This window comes from Oreochromis niloticus, linkage group LG12 (genome assembly GCF_001858045.2).
Source record: "Oreochromis niloticus isolate F11D_XX linkage group LG12, O_niloticus_UMD_NMBU, whole genome shotgun sequence".
Lineage (NCBI taxonomy): Eukaryota > Metazoa > Chordata > Actinopteri > Cichliformes > Cichlidae > Oreochromis > Oreochromis niloticus.
In genome coordinates, this window is record NC_031977.2 from 32,173,890 (window position 1) to 32,192,546 (window position 18,657).

Sequence of the window (18,657 nt, forward strand, 5' to 3'; positions counted from 1 at the left end):
ACAAATAATTAAATACAGCAAATATTCACTTTTGGAGAGACAAAATATTTGGAATTTAGAATTTAACGGTTTACAGAAAAATACTTTGAGATAATACCAGCTGACCGGAGAAAAAAAACTACTCAGGATAAGTCTGCAGAGTTATTCTCTAAATTCATGTAACATCACAGCATTTAATACCAAGTTAGTACCTTTATAGTGAAAAGAAGATCAGACAGGCTGGGGTGAAAGTGGGTTGCAAAGCAGCTTGCAAATGCACAGTTTACATAGCAGTCCCTGCTTGAACTATAGAAGTGTATCAGCTGAACCATGATGGGTGTGGACTCATACTGAGATCAGCTGATCTGATCGTAACTGAACTTCGTGGCCAGAATCAGTACTACACTAAATATTGTTGAGTCTGTATCACAGTGTTTTCATCTGTAGTGTTGCGTGTTTGAATTAGCTTCTTGATTTTTGTACATCCTTTCATACTGAAAACTCATTTCCTGCTCACAAAGAAGCTGACTGTTGCTTTCTCCTTCAGTAAGGTAACATATATGTAAATAAGGTAAAGCTTACAATATTTACTGATTAAGGCCTACATTTTTTGGGAAAAAAATGTAATTAAAAAAAGAAAACCTTAGATATTTCTTTCAATACTCTAACACACCCCATAGCTACATGTTGTCACTCATTAGTTAGCGTTGAACCTGAAGTTGAGGGTTTTAGTTTGGACACAATTATGTCCTGATTCTCCTTTTTTTATTCTAATGAGGACAATAATTTACAAAATGAACATGATGTTGGTTTCAATAAGACTTAACAACAGAGACATGAACTCATCAGAAAAGCGTTTATTCAGGTCAAACTAGATTTGGTTATCTACAGACATCTGCAACATAATTGCTCCCTATTGGCAATTAGAAACAATCAGGTTTACAGCACTTCCACACTGGCTTAAATTTTAACATCCAGTTTTTATATAGTCTATGTCACATCCCCACCCCCATCTCAGCCTTGGAGGAGGACTGCACTCTGGTTTCTCATTTTTCTAAAACATTCAAGCTTCATTTTAATTTTTTACCTGCAGTTTGTTCCTTCTTTTTAATTATTTGAGGTCGTCAAGGTCCACGAGGATGCATGTAAGTGTATTCAAAAATTCTATCCACAGTTTGTTTTCACTGACTTTGCCTCTTTGGGCCCTGTTATACAAACAGTCTGAAGTGGGAGATGTATTATTCACTTTCTTTCTTGTCTCCATCTCTATCCTGTTTAGCAGCAGTCTTGGCCAGGGTATACTGCCCTGCACTGTGTTTGTATGTTCTTCTTTATTTTTTCCTGGACAGAGCGAAAAGCACCAGTTAATTAATACTGGGGCACTTCTACGCCAAACTCAACACTCAGCTTCAGAGGACCAGCGGCTGGCAGAGCGAGATGGGCAGTGAGAGATTGGATTTATTCATTAAAAGCCTGCAGTAAGGTATTACACCTCCGCTGAGAGGCTGCAGTGCTGAATGCTGTCCTCGTTAACGGCCTATCAAAGTGCGGCGGCGTAGAAATCGGCGGGTGAATCATCGGGCCGTCTGATCTACAGCCCAGCACTCCCATGGTATCATTTTGTAGTGTTGGATGTGTTTCTAGTTCTGCGTCATTTGGACTCATGAGCGCGCGGTGCAACGCCAAAACTGCTCTCATGAGGACGTCCAGCCTTGTTTGAAAAGAATCGTGGTTATTTTTGTTTGTGGGACTGAAAGGTCTGGAATAATAAAAATTAGTACTATCATCTACTTTTTCTTGTAACATATGTTTTTCAAACCCACACAGATTGTAGCAATGCCCGCTTTAATTTGGCCAAGTGTATCTTTTCAGGGCACAAACAGCTGAAATATTCAACTTTTTTTATATGCATATTTTCACTCCAAAGAGGAAAAAATTGGCAGATGATGTTCTGGCTGTGGGTTGCGAAGATGGTTGAAAGTAAAAAGGAGAAGCTAAAATAAAATCTGTTCTCCAGCGACAGGACCAAATTGAGGAAGTACACATCGTTAAGGTTAGAGAAAGATGGCTGCAGTTGATCGATACTGATACTGGGTGATTTACAGCTCCGGTTCTGAAAATGATGAGACACTGAATAAAATGTAAATAATAATAATGCAATGACAGTCCTCATTACACTATATTTACCTTTAGAACAGAACATTTACACAACATCCCAGCTTTTTGGAATTTGGGTTGTAACGGCAACTCATATTGGTAGCACTGAAGTTCTCCTGGTGCAAATTTACAGACGTTTTTCTGTCTGTTTCTTATGTCTTTTGTCAGAAAACATATTTATAATTTTAAATTAATATCTTTACTGTTGGAAAATGAAGGAATGTTCCTTCTGGGTTGGCCATGAAAGGCTTGAGCCTTGTGAATAAGATCTTAGTCACTAAAATAGAATCTAAAATGAATGCAGCGTATTGCGGTGAAGCCCTGAGCCTATAAACCAGGTGATCTAAAATATATTATCCAGTAAAATGTGAAAGTACAAGACAGAGTAAAATAAAAAGACAAAAAATGTAAATTTACTACCGCTGGTCTCAGGGCGCAGACTGTACAGCTCACTGAAGAATATTTGTGATAGGTGTACAAATATATGGTTGGTAGGCTTGGCAGTGGTTTTGATTTTGTTTTAAGCTTCACCCCAAAAAACAGAAAGGTGCTTAACAAAGTAAATTGAATTTTCAATTTTTCATGTGACAAAAGGGAAACAACCTTCAAATCTTTAAAAGATATTAGAGAAATCAGGGACTGTAAAAGTATTTTAATACAGATCAATCATCCAAAATTCTGCTGCGACTTGGGGCTGTCAGTTCTGTCTGTGCTTCAGTGGAAGGCAATCCTGCTACTACTCCTATCTGCTCGGCTCATCACCCATAGTACAGAAGCCAAGCTGTGCAGATGTGCATACGACATCAAGAAGCTGTCGGTGGACGGCTGGTTCAAAAACCAAACAAACAAACAAACAAAAAACCTCACTGAACTTTGCTTTCCTCTTTTTTACTGAAAAACATTTTTTTAGGGCCAGAACCTCTTGGCTGGGTGTCAAAATTATTTTACTTGAAGGACATTTCATGATATACCATGTGCTCTGGACCCGATCCCTTTCTTTGGCACAGTGTCATCACTCTGCTGCATTATCACCAAGGCTTTACCAGATGCATCCACACAGACCAACAAATTGCTTTGCCGTTTAATGCTTAAACCTTGGTGGTTTCCTATCTTTGCTCATATAAGAACACGGTGCATTATTTTATGCAACAGCCGAGATGCAAAGACGCTGAAAGCACAGGAGAATCATTGTTTGCTTTCTCAGAAGAGGATATTGAACAAACTGAAAAAGGACTCATCGAGCTGGAGTCATAGAGCGATGAAGTTGTACATCGCTTGAGAGACTAAAAAGTGAAGCTGTTCTATCAAAGTCTGTAGAAAAATTGTACCTCAGTAAACATTTCCTGCTGAGTTTATAGTCTTACTGACTCATTTTGGATCCTGGTGACTAAAACGTTATGTCAGTTTTCTAAATTTTGATCATCCTAATTTTCAGAAAGGATTAGCCAGAGACATGCTTATTGGATGATGACCTAGGACCAATAAGCCAATATATCTCCTCAGATAGTTAAACACACAAACCACTGACCTGATCCCTGCAGCGCAGATCCTTCAGTCAAGTTAAATCAGTGCATGGTGCCAAAGGCATTAGCTGTTTCACAGTCACATCTGCTTCTCTTCACATCAGATTTCACCACGCTGGCAAAAATCCATTCACCCACCCAATAAGGTCATCATTTACCTCACACTTTTATATTAAGGTCACTTGATAATAACTGGACCAGCTCCATAAAATAATTAATGCTCCTGCAAGTTACATTATGTTATGCTGTGTTTTCCTGATAAGAACTCATTATGGAAATACCAAATATCCCAGCGAGCCAAAACAATAAATAAAAGTAGAAATTTTTCCTCAGCCCTAAGCAAAGACAGTCTGTTTCCTTAGAGCTGTCAGAAATGTATAAACGGTCCTTATCCAGCTTCTAAATGAAGAGTCTCCAGTTACAGTGTGATTGACTATATCTCACTGAAAACGCTGTCTTTAGTTTTAATGAGATGGACTAAAACAACAATTTGCTGGAAGCATAAACCCCTTTTTTGTAAAGAGGCCACCCTGCCTCAGAAGAATGCTTTAAACTGGATACTAAATAAGCAGGATAGCCGCAACAAATGGAAACGCTAATAAAAGACAAGCATCCCTGAAAGAGAGTTTAGACTTTTCCACTTGTCAAAGTAAACTCATGTCTCGCTAAGGATCAGAAAAGCTGCCAGGGTGTCTCAGGCATCTCAAATTCTACTGAAGCATGGCAAAAGTATTTCATTTGCCCGTGCTTGACACTTTAGCCTTTTCACATTCTCACCGTCATTCAGTGCATTCCTGGAAACGCTCTGACTCACTGTAAACGAGTTTCAGGTTTTCTTCATATTTCTACTTATTTAAACCCATTCACAACAAATGACTTTATTCTACCTCAGACTGTTTCTTGTGTCAAACCAAAACACTGCGAGGAAGGTATAAAGGTTGGAACAATACTACTGCTCCGATACACACTGAATGCCAAACACTGTATCTATTATGTTTTCTTTTTTATGGCTGTTTTTCTCCCTTCAAGGCAGCCACTGCTACAAAAGACCTTGCAAGAAAAAAAACAGGAGAAAGGAGTATTTAATAGCCCCATAAGTCTGCAGATTCTTGGATGTAACCTGGGTTTTAATGCTTGATGTGCTAAAATTGTGTGTTCACCAGTGTGAGGTTTGAGGAAGAATGCTCACCTTCCTCTGTCTCATGCCAAACGATACCCTCCAGGTTGACACTAGTCCCTGGCTGGCAGGGCCCCAAGCAGGCCGAATCACCCTCCAGCGCCCCTGACGCAGCGCCATCCTGGGTGTTGGTGCCGATGGACCTTGTCCTCACCGCCAGCTGCTTAGGGTTTGAGGTGGGCAGGGCCGGGGGGGAAAACGAGGGGGCCGAGGGCAGCGAGCATCCAGGGGCCCCGGGGTGGCCTGGAGCTGGGGGAGCTGGGACTGTGAACATGGGGTCCACCTGCAGAGAAGAGGATTCATTAAAGATCAGATTATGCCGCTCAGCTTAGTTTCAATATATTTAATGAAATATATGTCCATGATTGAGCTTCCGCTTCTGCTGAAATTAATGTAAGAGAGCTTGGGAGAGAGATGGGCAGAAATATAAGGAAAAGGATTATTAAAGTCATTTTATTATTACTGGAGTGAATCCAACTGACAGATGATTATTTCAGTGTTGGATAATGCTGCATAATGGAGGCAAGAATCGGAAGGACATTTTAGAAGAGGAGACATTTTCTCCAAATGTCACACTATTCATTATTCCACCCTCAGTCTGCAGTTACCAGCTTCCTAATATTGAGTGTCAGCTAATCATCTCTCAACTGTATCCAGACTTTAAAAAAATCATTTTTTCTCACTCGGTCTGGTTCGATTCATCTTCATCTCTCTTTCCTGGCTGGTGGAGTCCTCACCCTTGTGAAATGCAAACATTTCACACTCGTTGAGCAGTTTGTGAGAGCAGAGGCTGGGATGAATGTTTCCAGCTAACGCACACATACGTACAGAAGCTGCAAATTATAATTAGATTCCACTTTTGTACAGAGTGACTCAGAAAAATAATACAGTAGTGCAAGAAGGTAACAATGGATCCATTCAGTGTGATTATAACAACAACAAAAAAAAGTGTTTCTGTCAGGAAAGTGCTTGGACCCTGTGGCTTCTGGGGCCAGCAGGGCAGGGGACAATTTAATGTTGCACTCAATCCGTGTAGCCTATCCACCCACTAATTGCTAATTGTGCTGCAGTGAGAACATTTCTGCAAACACAAGGAGATGGAATGAGACGGAGAGACACGCAGGAGAGTTTATTTCACACTCTCAGCAACAGGACAAAAGTAACTGCTCAGAAATATAAGGAAACACTTAAATCACACATGTTCACACATGACATATTCAGAATCTTTATTGACATTCATTGTGTAACAACAATGTGTGCGACAACTGTCAGTGTAACCAACATCATCAACCTTTTGATGGCTGGATTCAAATTCACAGCACAACAGATTTGTTCTATTTTAATATTAATCAGTGTTAAAAGTGGACATAACTATACGGATATCACCTAAACATTCCCTTTTTTAGACTTTCAAGCTCTTTGTGTGTGAAAAGGTTAAAAGGAACACATGAGATATTTTAACGTTTATAGATTGTCTGTAGATTTTAATGTATTTGAGTCCTCCTGCTCTCTGGGTCACTGAGAGCGCTGGTTGACATTATGGAGCTGTCGAACAAAAATGTGAATTTCATGACATTTTTCTTCTTGAAATTCTCCTCATCTGTTTGAGATGAGGGTTTGATATATCAGGGGGATTTCTTTTAAGATGTTTTTCAGTGTTTTGATTGTAGTAAAATAATTTCCTGTAAGTATTAAAGATATCATAGTGCCATTTTACAGGATCAGCTATTTAGATTTCAGGGATTAAGGGAAGGGCAGCAGAGAACTTGTAGCAGCTTCTGTTGGGCTTTAACTTCACTTCTGATGTTAAATTATCATTTAGAAACCTGTGCCAGCATGAGGGGCGCCCTCATGACCACTCAGCATGCATTAGAATATTCTTAGGTCATCTTCTTAGTCTACTTTGGGTTTAAAGCATCTAAGGAAAGATTATATTTCACATCACTGTGCACATTCAAACATCAAACCAATTTGAGCCTAAATGGAGGAACAATAACACAGAAAAAACAATCCTATTGGTGTGTCCATCACCGAGGCTTATTGTATACAAACAGATGAAAGAAACAGTAACATGTAATCTATGCATCATTTAAAGCTCTGTACTCCAGTCTTAAATTGGGCTGAAAAATCAGAAACTGTTTTTTTAGGTCTGGTTGTGGTAATTACAGAAAAAGAGGGAACATAAAGGGAGTAACATTTTTTTAAATGGCAGGCAATTATAAATACAACGTTTCTATTAGCTCAACAAATACCAGCAACCACAAAACCTCTTTCTGTGCAGTGTGTCACACAGTGTGTCTGCTAGCTAAAAGTATAGCTGCTGTATTTAAGACTGAGAGAACTCCAGTCAGAGATGGAAAAGATGTAAAAAAGGCAAGACAGATGACTGCACTGATCAGTGGCATTTGAAAAACTTGAAATTTTAGATGTAATGCCATCATTTTTAAATCAGATGTTGGATCTGTCTATGATTTATAGTTACGTATTGTTCATATCATGAAACGTCCTTCGAGACAAACTTAGGTATTAACTTTATGTTATTTAAGCAATCCATAAAAAAACTCGGGATAAACGGGTTAGTTTGCAGCACTGTTGCAAATTTACAATAAAGTACCATGTTGGACTGGTGCACAGTGGCTGTGGTGTTCATGGTCAGATTAGGTTACATCAAGTACAGCACAGAGGAATTTTTAATTGAAGCTGATATAAAGACAGTATACCATCTGTGTGCAGGCTGATCACAGCCTGTACACAAAGAAACCTGCTGGACCTCACAACAAGAATTATTGTGATTTGTGGTGCTTTTCCATACACTCAGCCAGTTCAACCAATATTAGCATTCCCCCACGCGCCAAATCCCACTTTAGCCCTTGACTGTACTCTTTTTTTCTGTTTAGGTGTAGAGGCAAAGTAAAAAAAAACAAAAATGTTTGTATTCCCATGTATATTTTATTATTATATAATTAAAAGAACAAGAGCTTCAGTTAGCTTGGCACGAAAAAAGCTGGTAGAAATGTCCTTCAAAAAGCTGCTTTTTACTATTTTGAGTATATTTCAGAGCTTGTACATTTTCACTTTTACTTGAATAAAGACATTTAATGAGTACTTCAGCTTTTATAGAAGTATTTTTTAACACATGTATCATAATTCTACTTTCACTTTTGCCAGTTCTGCAGGGACCTGAAAAAGATTATCTTCAGGTCTGGTTAAATGCCAGGTATCACCATTGTTTCCCGCTACATTAATCAATACTAAATTAGTTCAAACTCAAAAAAAACCAACTCATTTGATCTTTGTGAAACGTTACGAGTCATTTCATATTTCTTCTTCGGTTCCAGGCTTCAGTGGTGTTTCATAAACCCAAGAACACATTTTAAGTTTTCAAGGCTTGTGAGTGATCTTAACTACTATCATCACCATAGTTACATGTAATGAAACCCATGTCAACGGTGCCTTTAAGAGCTCCTCTCTTATCTTCACCACTTATTATAGTCCCAATTACAGCAGCTCTGGGAAATAATTCTGCTGAGAGAGCAGCAGCAATCAGCAGTGAAGGATTTTTCTCGCCATTATGACTCAATAAAGATTACGGGCTTGACAGATATCTCACTGCGCGATATTCTTGAGTGATTTAACGCTCAAAAGAAGTTCTTCACCACGCTGCGTCTGGAAGTGCCCGAGAAAACAGCAGCACTTTGTCAGGTCCGACACGGAGCTTTTCTGTTTGGTTTCCCAGATAAAGGAGGTCCGCTGCTGTTGTGTTATTATGAAGATCAATCAGTTCCTCGCAGGTTTCTCTAAAATCTGACAAGAGAAGATTTTTCTTACTTCTTTACAGAGAAAAACAAAAGACTCGAGGGTGCCCTGCACCTTTTTTTAGAAATGCCTCTACTTTTTCTTCTACAGCAGATTTAGATACTGCCAAGTTTATTGTTGCAGCTCCAACACTGTGGACTGAATGTCAGCAGATATTCAATTTTAAAAGACTCACTTTGGAATCAGGGCCAAAAACTATTGGGTTCAAAATCCATAATCAAATATGATCGTTAGTGTTTGAGGGAAATAGTGTCCATGATTATCAATCAAAGGTTATAATTCACAAAATGTTATTTAATTGTAAAAAATGTGAAATAAAAATAAAAAGAATTTCATACTTTGGGATAAAGTCTGAAAAAGTATTAGTGGCCTTATTAACCTCCAAGGACCTGGCGTCCACATATGTGTACATCACATTTTGGGTCGTCTAGACCAAAACACTAAATTTTGCTCTACGAGGCCCTGATATCCACTCACGAGGACGTTATACTGCCACTGTTCTATCGAAATTGAAAACAAATGTCCTCTTATTAGCCCAAATAGCAAAGAGAAATTAAAAATGCATGCCATGAAAGAGTTCAGGTCTTAGGAGGTTAAAGGTTCCCTTTTTAATTAGGCCTCAGTCACTAAAGGCTACAGACCCGAGGGTTACTGCCAGTCGCTAGAGTGAAACTGGTTCCATAGATTACGGTACTGCACTAGAAACTAAAATCATTGCTTTGGTTGCTAGCAGGTTACCTTTGTCCCACATAGCTTGTGTGAAAGAAGCCGGCTTGTTTGCAAACTACTCAACAAGCATTAGTGGGACTGTGAAAAGTGCGACGTAAACTCGACAAGGACATCATTCTCCTTCAAAGTTAAGCTTCTGAAATGTGTTGGTTGGAGTGGTAAAGCAAAATGAAGCTGAACTCTCTCTGTTGTGGAAAAAACTACTGATGACCGTGACAATCTGCCAGTGGCTAAAGATACCATCGGGAGGTTTGTGGTACTACTACAGCTGGAGATAACCAGCAACGGCTGACCAACGAGTCCCATGATGAAACTCCATGTTGGACAACTTTTGTCTTTTTAACCGTCACCATTTGCTCAAGAGCCTTCACATTCTCTCAGACTAACATTAGAAACAAGAATATAGAAACTATTTAAGTGGCTAAAATGACTGATTTGGTCCATTTATGCCTGTTTTAATAGTTGCTTTTGTGTTTTTCATTCCTATAGTTTCTTTTATCTACTGCAGACGTTGAAAAATGCAATCAATGTGTCTTCGTTAACAGAGCTGTTTTCATCATCACTTTACGCATGCTTCTGCAGCAGTAAACATTGGTACTCTAGGATTGTTAGCCATGCTTTACTATGAAATATTACAAGGCAATGATTATAAGAAGAAACCAGACTATAATGTTAACAAATATAGACATATTTTTATTATCTGCTCAATAATACATAGACGCAGCACTCGCACCTCTATCTTCAGAGTGTGCTGATTGCTTTTGGAAGATTTTACAATATTTTAAGACACAAAACATATTTTCTTTGTGTGAAAACAAACTTGAAATGTGGTAGGCTGGCTCCTTTGAGAAATGCCCTGTTAGCTCTCCCTCAACCTTTGGGTTGATCATCAAGAGTTTGCTGTTCCCAGTGATATACATCTATTATTCCATGAAGCGGGACACTGTTAAGGACAAAGGCTGATGCATGAAGCCAAACTGTATATTAAAGTGGCAAAAACACTTATTACTCGTCCTTCCTTTACCACCCGAGTGATTAATAAGTGGAAGAAACTCACCAACACTTGAGTTGCCTGTTTAGTTTCTTGGTGTCCCTTGCAGTATCTGTAATCCAGCTAGTATGAGAAGCTTTGTTTCGGCTGCGTACTGCACAGCATTTATGTTAAAACCTTGATAAACAATGCAAATTTATCATGCAAAATAGCAATAAAACAAAAGGCAGATAATCCTCTGTGCTTCCTGAAACCGTCTGTTAACTCCCACACAGCTGCTGACAAAGACCACCCAGGACTTCTTCAACCAAATCACAAAGCAAATTAACTATAAAAGAAGAATCACGATCCCCGGTGATTTCTGTTCTGCCGTTAACGCCTTTTTTTCCTCCCTCAGATACCCAGAATAACAACGCTTGGTTGCAAATCACACAGCAGCTACAGTCGACCAGGCTGCAGACTCACACAGCAAAATAACAATAAAAACACAGGCCTGCTCCCTTGTGAGTCAAACGCTTCGAACAAATTATCCTTTCTCACACTGTTTCTTAATTAAAAAAATCCTTCAACACACACACACACACACACACACACACACACACACACACACACACACACACAAATATAAGACACCAGAACAGGAGAATTTATTATCACAGAAACGTCGGCTTCATAGTTTCATATGGTCTGTAATGATATTACTTAATGCACTGGTATTATTCAAAAATACTATACAGTAAGATTAAGTGAATAAATAAATACATACATAAGGTCATTAATTAAATATGAAATAATAATGAAAATTCACTCAGGGCTCTTTCTTAGTTTGTGGCTCGGCTCAGGTCATAACGTGAGCTGATTTTGCTGTGAATTCCCAGATTAAATACCAGTTTATCTTTTCCTTTATTTTTCTAGTCAGACAACAGTTCTGCTCTGTTCATAGAACCTGATATTTTAAATGCACTGAACAGGGATCCTTTTAAATATCTTGGTAATATTATTAACACAGTTGCGTCCAGTACAGTACAGAAAAGCATAAAATACGACATTGGTTTTCAGCTTTCACAGGATCTGTGAAATGCAACAGCTTATAGAACCACCTATTGCAGCAACACAGTCATTTTTTGTATGACTTTAACAGTCTCTCCCATCTTTGGTCTCACAGATGGCCTCAAATTTAAGTCTAAATTTCTTTAGTCTACAGAGGAGTTTATGGACGAGTAAAAGTTCATCGCCCTTCCACCGCCATGCTTGACAGTTGGTATGACATGTTTTTGCTGATATCCTGTACTTGGCTTTTGCCAAATCTGGCAGTTTGTTAAAAAATCTTCGCTTTAATTTTGCCTGTCCTAAAGACATTATTCTACAAGTCTAGTAGTTTGTTCAGATGCAACTTTGCAGGCTTAAGTCGTGCTGCTACATCTGTTTTGAAGGCTCCTGACAACCCTTGAAAACAGGCCATAGTAGTTCAGTCTTTTTCTAATTGCGGTGTCACGACCTTTAACAGCTAACATGCTAACGGATCCCTGTATTGTTTGAGATGTAACTCTTCTGTTTTTTTTAGTTTCTTGGTGCATTGCTAGGTCTGATCTTGGGTTGAATTTGCTGGGATGTGCATTTGTGAGAAGACTGAAGCATTGTGTTAATGCATCAGTCTTTCTAGAGCTGCACTTCTTTAAAGGTATTTGACAGCAAACTGTTAAAACCTCTGCTTTTACAGAAATGGGCAGGTTTGCTGATGATCAGGTAATCTAGTCCATTTGATTAGCAGCACCTAACTCTCAGAACTTTTTCACATGACTGTAAACAAATGTATTGGCTATGTAATGTAAATATTTACATTTTAAGTGTTTCATGTATCATAAAATTAGCAAAACTGTGTGAATGTAAAAATATATATTTTTATATACAAAACATATATGTTTTGTTGTCAGGCAGGATTATTTCAGCAACTCTTGGTTTTTGCCAACATACAGTAACCCTGGGAACTAGAAATGCAGACATATCTTGACTAGAGGTTCCTGCAGTAGCCTTTTCTGTAAGTTGAGTTATTAAACACTTATCAACGAATCAAAAAGTAAGAAACTCGTCCAGTAATCTCAGGGTTTCTTGAGAGAGTAGTGCTGCATTCTGAGGAGCTTTGGAAATGGCCTGTTACAAGGTCAAAGTCAAATTAATTTTATTGACTCTTCAGATATTCTTTGTGTTAAATAGCCACCAGTTCAAGTTTTGTAAATAGGACTTAATGACAGATTAGGGGCAAGCACAACAATAGTTAGGCATTTTCTACATCACCAGCTTGTCTGCCAACGTTTTATGGATTTTAACACATTTCAGCACTTTGCTCAGTCTGTGGCTGTTCACTTACTGTATCTAAATCAGCCCAACCCTGCTTTAGACAGACTTTGGTTTTGGTTTGCTCCATAACGGCGTATAAAAATTGACTGTATAGTGGTAAAAGCCTGCGTCCAAAGTACTAAAAGAGTACAAACACAATACAACAACATACAGTACAGTACCTCCGGGAAATAGAAAACGCAGACATATCTGTTAATTCATCAAAAGATCAATGAGCTTATGTCATAGTGAAGTGTCACTTCATTCGTCCTTCACTTCACTACTCTGCCTTCACAATTGGTCAGAATTTAATCAAACTTACACAGAACAATCACCTAATGAGCGTAATGGGTCACGCAAATTGTGTCAAGGTCAAAGTTGTAAAATTTTAGATTTAAAATAAGTGAATTTCATGTAAATAAAGCATTCATCTTCCTGCAGTCATATTGCAGCTATGCATGGGTTTCCGCTGAGTAATTCAGGTGTGCATTTTTAAAAACTGTACATGAACGCAAGGTCGATAACGCACTTAAGTGCAAAGGATAAAGTGCTGTATGAATATGTGTGTGAAAAAAGTTGAATGTGGCTAGTAGTGTAGAGTGCTTTAAGTGGTGCTTTGAGATTAGAATCGCCACATCAATGCCAAAACTGGCATTCGTGTGGCATTCGGTTTTCTGACCCTGGAGTTCTGTTAACATAATGCAGGTAAATTAAAAATAAGGTACAGAAACATATGCTGCTCCTTTTGTTGACAGCTGATGTGCATCGGTGCTTGAAAATGAGCACAGCAGTGCATCGTTCCGTCCAAAAAAATTCTAAAAAGTGTGATGTTTCTATATTGAAGAGCATGATAGAGTATTGTTGATGACAGCAGTCATGTTGATCTTAAATGGAGATGAAATCGCTCACGGTTAGCTCATGATGCTGGTTGGTTGTGAAGACTTTATGTTGTGAATCCACTGGTCATAACAAGAACTCCAGTGCCTTTCTTCTATTCTTAAGTCTTTGTTCTCCTCCACTGATTGAAACTCTGCATCATCGCCGCCGCTGCCTCGTGCTCCTGCATGTGCTGATTTCGCTTGTGTTTTTTCATAAGTACCCAGTATCTTCTTCTGTGATGCCTTCTGTATCTTTAGAGAAGAAAGACCAAAATAAATAAATAAATAAAATATGAAAAAAAAGAAAGTGAAGCCCGAGTGTTGCTGCTTGAACTAATCCACACAGGAACACGAAGTATATCCAAATAACACTAAAATATGCATGGACCCTGGAGCTGTGCACAACACAAAGTCTCTCTAGTTCTCACTTTCCTTCAGATGATGCCCATGCTCGTTTTTCCTCTAAGAGTCAGATTCAAATCACCAGACAGTATCAAACCACTAAAAGGGATGTTTAAGCATTTTATTATTTTCTTCTTAGTATTTGCTATCTTGAGATTACCGGAGGGTTGTAATAAGAAGCATCTTCCACATAGTTGAGGTTGAGCTTTGAGTTAGCTGGTTCCACAAACCGTAGAGGAACCCAGTCAGAGACAACGAGTACCTTAAACTTTAAAATTAAATATTAAAAGCTACTCTGTACTTTCCAACGGTTCCATGAACGACTCATGGCCAGATCAAAGTGAAGTAATTGTACTGACAGTATATTCTCTGTAATTAATTTCCTATATTAAAGCATGACCATGCTATAATATTCCTATCCTGTTTGTATTGTTGGTAAAAAAAAAATGTGGGTGGTAGATGTTATTTAGGTGCTAAAAAGTCACCATTTTAGCACATTGTTGATCAGTTTGCTTGTAATTCAATTCTTTTGCATATAAATTAGAAATTATTCTTGATAAGATACTTATAGGTGCATAAATGTGACACAGCATGCAAAAACCAGGCTAAAGTCCAACATTTTATTTGTTTTTACATTTTCCTAAAATGTCTAAACTTCTTTTTTTCTCTATAAATGTTTAACTTGAAGGTGACAAACTGTGTCCACTCTGAGAGTGAAACAAAAACCTACATACTCACCTAAAAACTCCATTGCAACCACTGATTGATCATAATCCACACAGTGTTATCACCACCTAAAAACGCAGACGTTTCCAGCACCAATAAGGTGGCAGTTATTTCAAGCGAACTTGGTACGTTGCACCACAGCGGCTGCACTGAGCAGGGCTTTTCTCCTCATAGCCAAGACACTTATTGGACAGCTATATGGGGCAAAACAGTGCTCTGTGTATTTGCAGTTTATCGTCAGAAATTACTTACTAGTAGACTTTTCAGGCATAAATTTGAGAGCTATTGGCACACAGTAAAATTAAGATAAAAAACACTTGGAAAGTTCATTTGCTCTTGATGCATCATAGTTTGGCTGTTTTTGTGCACAAATGGATTTTTTGTCCTACATCTTTTACTGGCTTTTGCCCTGTTGTGTCACAAATGTTAGAAATGGTTCATTTTAGCTGTTGCTAGCTTGGTGCTATTCAACATGGTGACTTTATAATATCTGATATCTATATCTGATACTGTAATACAGATACAAGAGCCTTCAAGATGTAGTTTGGTTCCTCAACTCCCGACTGTTTAGGAGGAGTTTGCAGGCAAAGAAATAAACTAACAGACAGAGATTCTGTTGTCTGAGAGATTTTGTGTAATATAGTAAAATATAGACTAAACAATTTTTCAGTCTAGAATTGATTCAGTGTCATTCCAGCTCTGTAAAACAAACTTGGCAGCAAATTAGGACCAAACACAAACATTTTTCCTTATTTATTTTTTATCTACATGCAAATTTTCTCGACACGGTCATGCATACACTTGCGGTAACCTTACTGCACAGCTTTCTTCATTGTTGTTATCGAGGTATGCTCAACAGGCTGAGCAGATGGTTGATAAAAGAATTTGTTTTAAAAAGTGGCATTTCTAGCTGCTTTTTAAACCAAAACTCTGGTTATTTGTAACATGACCAAAATAAATTAGCATAATAATTTAGCAAGTTAAGAAGAGAGCCACTTTTATCACACTGAAAACTCAGGATTCAACTCTACATACCTAACCCCAATGCTTTCATTTGCCTTCCAGTACAACCCTGTGAAAGGAAGCAGGTGACAGTGAGACGTGAAATGGTAAAAAGCTGATGCAAAAACAATGAGGTTTCATATTTTGGGCTCTTTCATGAAGAAGATGGTGAAAAAAGAAAAGGATTCAGGTGACATGCTGTTGCCTTTAAACCCCGAGCTGGTTTAGAAAATGCTTTGTGATGACTGTTAGCAAGAGGCCAACATTTTAGAGAGCACTGATTACACTTAGAGATATCAGCTAATGTTCACGATCAGTTAATGTGCAAGGTTATTAAAGTTAACTAAAACTAAGCTAAAAACTAAGACTATGTATGCACAAACATTTTAGTAAACTGAAATAAAAATTAAACTTTTGAAAAAAAATGAAAACTAAATGAAATGACTTTGTGAACTAAGTAAGTGAAACAAAATTAAAATATCCTTTTAATATTTTTTGCCTAATAAGGATCTGATGGGCATGTTTTTTGAGACTTTGGATACAAAACTGAAAGAACTGCTTTCAAAAATGTCTTATTTTAATACAATAAATACATTAATACTTAAAAAGACTAAAACTAACACTGAAGATAATAAAAATTAAACTAAACTGAATGTTTCAAACGCTAAAAACTAACCCGCATACATAAATCTGAAAAAGAGCAATTCCCCTTTAATTTTGTGACATTTGACACTCAAGATTGAGTGTTATTAAAACTCTTTACCAGAAAATGAACCATATTCCAACTGTTTAATACTCATCTGCTTTCTGGCACTTAATACATTTTAATCGCATGTTAAAACTCATTTTAAGACTATTCCAATACTGCACCCCTCCTCTCTCAGACTGCAGGCTAACTTGCACGCTTACATGTTTTCTTGAGTTTCCAAAAGTAGAATGCTATCTCCCAGTTTGGACTTAAGAGACAAACTGAATCTCTGCTTTTAAGTCCTCCTATTTGATCAAGCCTAGTGTGGATCAGGTGACCCTGAGCCATCCCTTAGTTATGCTTCTATAGACTCAGGCAGCTGGGGGACTTCCCATGGTGCACTGAGCACTTCTTCTCTAACCCTTCACTCTTCTCCTTTCACTCCCTTATGTTTATTTGCCACTCCTGCATGTAATTAATTTTTGTGTTTTGCCTTGCCAGAGTTTTCTTCCAGTTTAAAAGGAATTTCTTCCTTAACACCATCTCCAAGCGCTGGATCACATGGTATCATTTGATTAGTGGGTACTGTGGGATTTGTGTGTTTGTGGTGGGGTGGGGTAGGAAGGTTCTCCTTATCCTACCTCCTACCCGTTTCCCCTGCTCTCCTATTTCTGGTATCCCTGATATCCTTGCGTGAGCCTTATTGTATTGTTTGTCTCATGAGGGATGAAATCAAGAAAGTCAATTATCCAGTAATCTATAAGTAAAACTTAAAACAAATGATAAATAATTGCATTTTAATGATGCTTTTCTAGGCAAATGAGGCGCACAAAGTGCTTAACACTGCAAACCATGTTCACAAATCCACATATATTTTATTGTATACATGCACCACTTTTGATATATATCAGACACGGTTCACTATCTCGCCCAAGGACACGTCATGTGGGCCGAAGAAGCCAGGGATTCAGCAACCTGCCTTCCAATTAGTGGACGGCCTGCGCTACCTTTTAAACCTCAGCCGCCTCTTGAAATGCGCCAATCACAGCATCACAGAATCAAATCAAATGACTTGATTCATTTGATCAAAATCCCAAATCAAATTTAATACATTTCTATGAGATTATGCCTAAATTTATATTGTTCTTGCCTCTTGTAAAAGAGGCTTCAGGGACTTCAGGGATCTCAATAAAAGCCATGTGTCAATTTCACCCTTTAAATCCACTTTGGTGAAAGGGAGAGGATGAGGAGGAGAAGAGGAGAAAGCAAGCAGAAAAATCTGCTGCAGTTCAAATAAAGCAGACTCAACTTTAATGTTTCCTCCGACACACTGGAGCTTTGTGTCGAGGTTGAATCACAAATAGCTGTCCTAACTGGCATGCAGAGCTGGATTTACCCAAATTAATCAGGAGAGGGAGGCTGGGTGGTGAGAGTCAAGGGAGCCAACTGAGTTTTCCATTAATTCTCCCTCTAAAATCTATAATTAAACAAAGAGACATTTTTTCATCTTTGGTTTTCATGTTTCTTTTTTCCTCTAAATCTTGAATCGCATTTTTAAGCGCCCACAGAGCAATGCGGTTTTTCAAAAATGCCAAAAAGAATTTGAATCAATCCAATTATCCCTCCATCTTTTCCTTTTTCCACCCATCCATCAATCCTCCTTTTTCCTTTACCTCATTTTCGTTCTCATCCCTTTTTCTTTTCTTCCTTTTCCTCTGCTTTCTTTGTGTCCTTCCTCTCCTCTCCCTCCTCCCCTCATATTAAATCCCTCGGTGAGCAGCCTCACTGATGTTTTTTTTTCTCGCAGACAAAAATCATCTCTGTCTTTATTGTCAGGCTGCTGAAAGAGGAGGCGTGTGTGTGTGCGTAGACAATCTGTGGTTTATCGAGTGTGTGTTTGCGTTTGTGCTTCACGCGTGACTGTGTGTGTGTTTTCACGAATAGTAGCCATTTTTCCCATTTTCTCTCTCCAGCCTTGCTCATCTCAGCTCTTCCTTTTTCAGTCCCTCATCAGCACACACACAGACACGCACACAAAAACCACTTACCTTCCTATTGAATGACAAGCTCTAATGGCATTTAAACCAACCGAGTGAAAAACAATGGACATTACTCACCGCTATAATAACTCCTGCTCCAAAATATCTCAACCTCTTTCTTTCCTTCAACACTGCCGCTGCACAATCAACCATTAACAATAATTACATTAGCACAATTCTGCATAAATTAATCTCCCCGAGTTGCAGTGTTTG

The 18,657-nt window shown here is 38.4% G+C and overlaps 1 protein-coding gene across 1 annotated transcript in view; it reads right to left on the reverse strand.

The window, feature by feature from the left end:
- znf608 (zinc finger protein 608) overlaps positions 1–18,657 on the reverse strand; it is a 67,248-nt gene that overhangs the window by 31,293 nt on the left and 17,298 nt on the right. Inside the window, exon 3 of the mRNA XM_019365280.1 lies at positions 4,849–5,119. Within this exon, the coding sequence (XP_019220825.1) occupies positions 4,849–5,119 (271 nt within the window). The remainder of the gene's footprint in view (positions 1–4,848; positions 5,120–18,657) is intronic.